General features: G+C 52.4%; 1 protein-coding gene across 1 annotated transcript in view; it reads right to left on the bottom strand.

The window, feature by feature from the left end:
* Positions 1–5181: 5181 nt before the first annotated feature.
* The window catches only part of LOC103772465 (small G protein signaling modulator 1-like), a gene marked incomplete at its 5' end in the record, with an annotated part of 7752 nt that continues 7399 nt past the window's right edge, over positions 5182–5534 (bottom strand). Inside the window, one exon of the mRNA XM_008939798.1 lies at positions 5182–5270. Coding sequence (XP_008938046.1) covers positions 5182–5270 — 89 coding nt within the window. The remainder of the gene's footprint in view (positions 5271–5534) is intronic.

The following is a 5534-nucleotide window of genomic DNA, read 5'->3' as shown; positions in this document are numbered from 1 at the left end:
CCCCCCCCTGCGGGGCCAGGGGGACAGCCCGGGGGCCCCCCCCCCCCCACCCTGCCAGGCTCTCAGGACACACCTTGGCACCAGGGAAGTGACAATCGTGGGTCTAAGGTTTCATCTGAGCTGGATTTTTCAACAAAGGCTTTCGTTAATTTTGTTTGTGAAGAGCAGTTTCCTCCTTCCCTGGCTCCTGGGAATTGCTCTCCAAGAGGAGACTGAATTTCTGAGAATTTCACTAGATCTTGGTACATAGTCATGAAAATGAAATCTTTAGTCTCTCAGGATCCAGCGTGAGGATTTTTGATCCTTTCTCTTCCCTAGCAGTGAAGCCACACTGATCCTTAAAACTTCCATGGACTTTTTCACACCTTGTGCATAGTTTAAATTTTAGCATTGATTTAGGAAAAGAAAAAAGGATAAATGGTGCTTTTAACCCCTGACCAAAGAGCTGATGAAAATCCACCTTCCCCTCAAGCACCTCCCAGGTCAGTGGCACCTCATGGTGTCCCAGGTGAGGTGCTGAGCCCCTTGGATGGTCCAGAGCTGCTGGGGACATCACGGCCAGCCCCAGAGCACAGGCTGTCACCTGCAGCTCTGCCCTCAGTCCCCATGTGCAAAATCAATTTAAAAGAGGAAGTTATTCAACTACCAAAGGGGAATTTAAGGTTGAATATGCTTATCACTGACCTAAAATTAGATACCTATGAGAAGACTGCTATGGCTCTTCCAACAATGTACATTCTCCAGGAAATTCAGGATTAGGACAAAGTTTAGAAGAAATCCAAACACTCTGAGCTGTAGGAACACGTGGTTATGGCACCAAAACCACTTTCACTCTGCCCCACGTTTCCCCCATAAAACATAAATGTGGTGAGTGTGTCTGGGGACCACAGAGAACCAGGGAGAGGTGGTCACTGCAGGGCAGGCAACGGGGCCAAGGACCTTGGCTGAAGGTCACCAGAGTGCCTGAAATACCCAGCAGCAGCAAGTGACCTTTGATCTGCTTCAGGGCATCTGAAAACTTCCACAGGAATTTCTGAAAACTGGTTCTGGGGAGAGTCCCAACCCTTCCAGACTGGTAGAAAATTGTACTTCACCTCTGAGTTGTGCTCTTTCACCATCAATTTGTGCTCACACCATAGAAAAAAAAGGCTGAAAATGTGCCCAGAACGACTCAATACTTGTGAAAATCCCCACGTGGGGTGAGGAGTACTTGAGAGATGTTTTGGAGGCATGACCATGAGTTTGGCCCTGCTGAGGATGGGCTCAGAGGCTCCCACTGCCTGAGGAGTGATGGCACAGCAGAGAGCAGCAACTGAAGATTGTATACAGTGTTTTTAAATATTTTTAAATCCCATGATGAGAACCCCAAACCTTGCCCCAAACCTGTTCTGAGGCTTGTTTGCCACAGTGGCTCCCAGTGCAGAGAACTACTCAAAGTGAAGGGGGAAAGAAAGGAACACTGGCCAGGCATATGAAAATACCTAAACAATTAAAGAAGAAGGAAGAAGAAGAAGAATCTCATCCCTTGGCCACACAGCTTGTGTCTCCAAGGTGGGATTTAGGGGTGGGCTCCCAGCAGAACTGCAGTTCCAAGCTACCAAATCATGAACAGCCACTTCTCTTGACCTGGTTTTTACTCCTCAGCAGCAGTAGTTGATAACCTGCATTTCTCCTGCATTTCTCCAGTTACAATAAAAGGTCTGTCTGGATATGGGTGATCTATACATAGATCCCATGTCATACATAACATAAGGGATGTTTAAAGCAAAGAGGCTGGATGAAAACAGAACAAGGTGGCAGCAAGAAGTTCCCATGCAAAGAACCCTCTCAGACTTGATGAAAAATGTTAATATCGAAGCGACTGAGAATCTCAACAGAGGAAGATAAAAACTCCTACCAAAATCACACCTTTAGGAACAAAGGCACCTTCTGAAGTGTTTCCACGAGTGACACTAAGAGAGGTGGGCACCAAGAGTTATTTGGTCACATCAGCAGAAAGCTCAAATGCAGAAAGAGAATCTGTTAGTAACTGCTGTGGGGAGCACGGGGCCAGGACACAAACCCTGGGGGAGATAAAGAGAGGGGAGAACTCACCCTGGCAGAGCCAGGCAGGAGAGGCTGGAGCAGGCAGCTTAAAAACACCTTAAATCTGCCTTTCCTTGAATATTAGCAGCTTTCAGCCACCTAGCAGATCCTGAAGCCCAGACTCCTGCTGCTGCCTCACTCCTCCAGGGGAACATAGAGCTGGAGCTCCCAGCTCAGGCTCAGGAGAGCTCAGGGGCAGATGGTTTTGGCTGATTTTGGCAGGGATTTGAGTGGAGCAGGGTGTGGGGCAGAGCTAGTCCTGATGGGCACTCCTTAGGAGAGGTCAGCTCTGCTCCCCTGGACCCGACTCGGCACCACGGCCAGGACAAAGCTGTCTGGAAATTGTTCCTTTCCTCCTTTTTTCATTTCTTTTCCAGTGTTCAGTCAGAACTAAAATGGAGCCAAGTGGAGGTCAGGATGGTGGTTCTGCTCTGAGCTTCCTGCTGCTGCACAGAACAATTCCCACAGCCCAGGGACACGTTGGCACATCATGGAATAGGTGCTAGAGAAACCACACAGTCCTTAGAAGCAAAAGATCTCTCCCACCCCTCAAAAAATAACCCACTTAGTCCACATATTTTCTCTCTATACTGTATATATATAATATATATAGAGACACAATTTTCTGGTAAACATTTATAAGATATTGTAAAGAACATTGAAAAGATATATCTCTGTTTGCATAACAATGCACACTCACATACTGCAGTATACGAGGACACACAGGAATGGACAATCAATAAATAAATACTTTTTTTCCCCAAAAAGTTATTAAAAAAAAACCAACACTGCTATTGAGCAGCCCAAAGACACTCTCCATTAATACAGACAGCAGATATTGTGCAGAATTTCTTGGCTGTTTTTTTAAAAATAAAACACAAGGGAAAAAAAAAAACCCAGAAGCTTGAAAGGTCAAGTGTCAGCGAGGTTGCTCAGTGAGATGGTGTCAAAGCTGACCCACTGCTTTGTGTCCCTCAGGATGGGGAGGGCAGAGCCTTCCCCTGCCCCTCAGAGAGGGTGATGCAGGCAGCCTGGCACCTGACCCAGCACCCAGAGGGAACAGGAACAGCCTGCTGGGGAGGGCACGAGCTCCTCGCTCTGCTTTGGGGGAGGATGAAAGATACACCCACAAACCAGATTTGAAGCTCTGTTGCCTTTGCTTCCTGTGCTACCACGGGCCAAGAACTCTTTGGAGATTTAATGCAGAAAACTGCTTCAAAGAGTCTCCTTGATGGTTGGAACAGGGAGAACAGAAGGCTCCCCATGCCCTCCCCCCTGCAGGGTCCTGTACCCGCTGCCAACCCCTGGTTTCCTGGCTGCCACCTCCACCCAGGCCTGCAGAGAGCCTGGCTGATTCGCTCACCAGCTGCAAACTCTCTGAAGCAGCAGTTTTCTCCTCTGCAGATCTACACCTATCCTTTTTTTCCTCTGCAAGCAACACCTGACACATGCCACAAGTACACCCAAAACACGGTCGGCACAGACAGAGGCTCCACAGAGGAAGGGAAGGGCCCTGGGGAGCAGCCCCCCCCAGCAAGAGGGGAGCAGGGCCTTGTCCTGCAGAGGGGAGGAGAGCACACACACCCCACACACTGCATCGAGGGGGAACACACATTTTTGCAGCAAAACTCGAGAGGGATCATCCTTTTGAAAGCTACAACCCGGCACCTTCCCCGGGGGGCAGCGCAGGCTGCGGGCAGCCGCCCGTGGCCGTGCCAAAGCTGTGCCCAGCAGTGCCAGCCCTGCCGGCCACCTCCACCTCCCCTCTCCCCTTGGGGTGTTTACCTGAGTTGCAGAATGAGGCCCTGGGGCCCTGGCAGGACCGCAGCTGGGCTCCCAGGCTGGCCAGGCTGGGAGGCACTTTGTGCCCTGCGCCCCACGAGAGGCGGCCGCGCGAGAGCATCCTCCAAAAGCCACTTTTCCTCCTTGCAGGGGGAGAAGCCCCCAGGCCCTCCTCCTCACAGGGGAAAAAGCCCCCAGGCCCTCCTCCTCACAGGGGGAGAAGCCCACCCCCAGAGCTAACCAGAGGCTTCCAGTGCACCCAGGGGGCTCTGCAGCCCCAGAGGTGCACAGAAAACCCGCAGGCACCAGGGGGTGGCTTGCACTGTCTAGCTCTGAGCAGCTGGTTTGAGTTGGGGAGGATGAGGCAGGCACCTTCCCAGGGAATGCCAGGACAGCCACCCCAGCAGAGCTCTGACCCTCCCACCTGCCCTCCGAGGAGCCCACCCCTGCCTGGGGCTGCAGAGGAACCACAGGGAGACCAGACTCCCAACACGAGCAGCTAGAGTAAGGCAGGTAAGAAAACCTCCAGCCTGGAGTACCCAGAGGAGGTTAGGACCAGGTTTTCCCCATGTTCAGAGAGCGTTACAGAGGCTGGATTTTGAAAGAAAAACCCAGTGATGGAATTTGGAGCTCTTCTGAAAATCCATCCAACTCTTGTGTGCTCAGATTCTGTAGTAACAAACAACGTAAAAATCTCAGGGAGAGAACAGAGCTCCAAAAAATACTACAGGGGATGCCATGCATCAGGAGGTGAGATCAGAAGAGGAATTCTGTGATCAAAGTCCCTCTCTGTTACTGGCAGAGCCTCCTAATGCTCGTACTGAGTCCTGGCAGCACCTCTGCACAGCCCAGGCTCACAGGGCTGGCCGGCTGCCCCCTGCCACGGGGCAACAGCTCGCCCAGGAAGCAGCTTCATCTCCTCACCAGCCCCTACTCCCAGCCTCAGGGCCAGCAGCTCTGCCCTCCCAGAGCCCCAGCAGTGGCCTGGGCAGGGGTGGTGACCACTCACTGCCCTCCTGCTGCAGCAGGGTGAGGCAGTGACTGCCCAGCTTCCAAAGCAAGTCCTCAGCAACAAAATGCAACTGTACAGATCTTTGGTTCAGTCACTGAAGGCTGCGAAGCTCTGAGCTGGAGCCCCTGGTCCTAACACTGAACACAGCACTTGGAGAGCTAAGGGTACTGCCAGTTTAGACAGCAGCACGTGTCCCACTACCTGATTTCCACAGGCGTGGCACTTGGAGAAAAGGAGGAGGGGAGGAAGCATCGGAGGGGGGTCTGGCTCTTTGTCTGGATGCCTCATCTTCCCCACGGCCTTCATTTGTTCTCGATGAGAGTCTGGACTTTATAGACAAGGTCCCGAGCCAGCTTCAGGATCTGCTTGGTGTTGTGCCTCTCGGCCATCTCTGGAACACAGAGAGAAGGAACCCCCAGGGAGGCTAGACCCGAGCAGCCCGGGGTCTCCAGGCACCCCCCAGCCTCACAGCTCCCAGCTGAGCTCCAGGCAGGAAGCTGCAAATCCCTGCCCAAGTTCCCCAGCACCACCCCTCACAGAGACTCTAAAGAGCCACCATTGCCCAGCTCATCTCAGGATGGCTGCAGCCAGCAGGAAGCACAGCCTACACTCACAGCTCCCTTCAGGCACGGCAAGGAGGGCTGGCGCCAGGCAC

This window comes from Merops nubicus, unplaced genomic scaffold (assembly GCF_000691845.1).
Source record: "Merops nubicus isolate BGI_N331 unplaced genomic scaffold, ASM69184v1 scaffold31674, whole genome shotgun sequence".
Classification (NCBI taxonomy): Eukaryota; Metazoa; Chordata; class Aves; order Coraciiformes; family Meropidae; genus Merops; species Merops nubicus.
The sequence above is the reverse complement of the archived record's forward strand: the minus strand, read 5'-3'. Positions and strand labels throughout refer to the sequence as shown.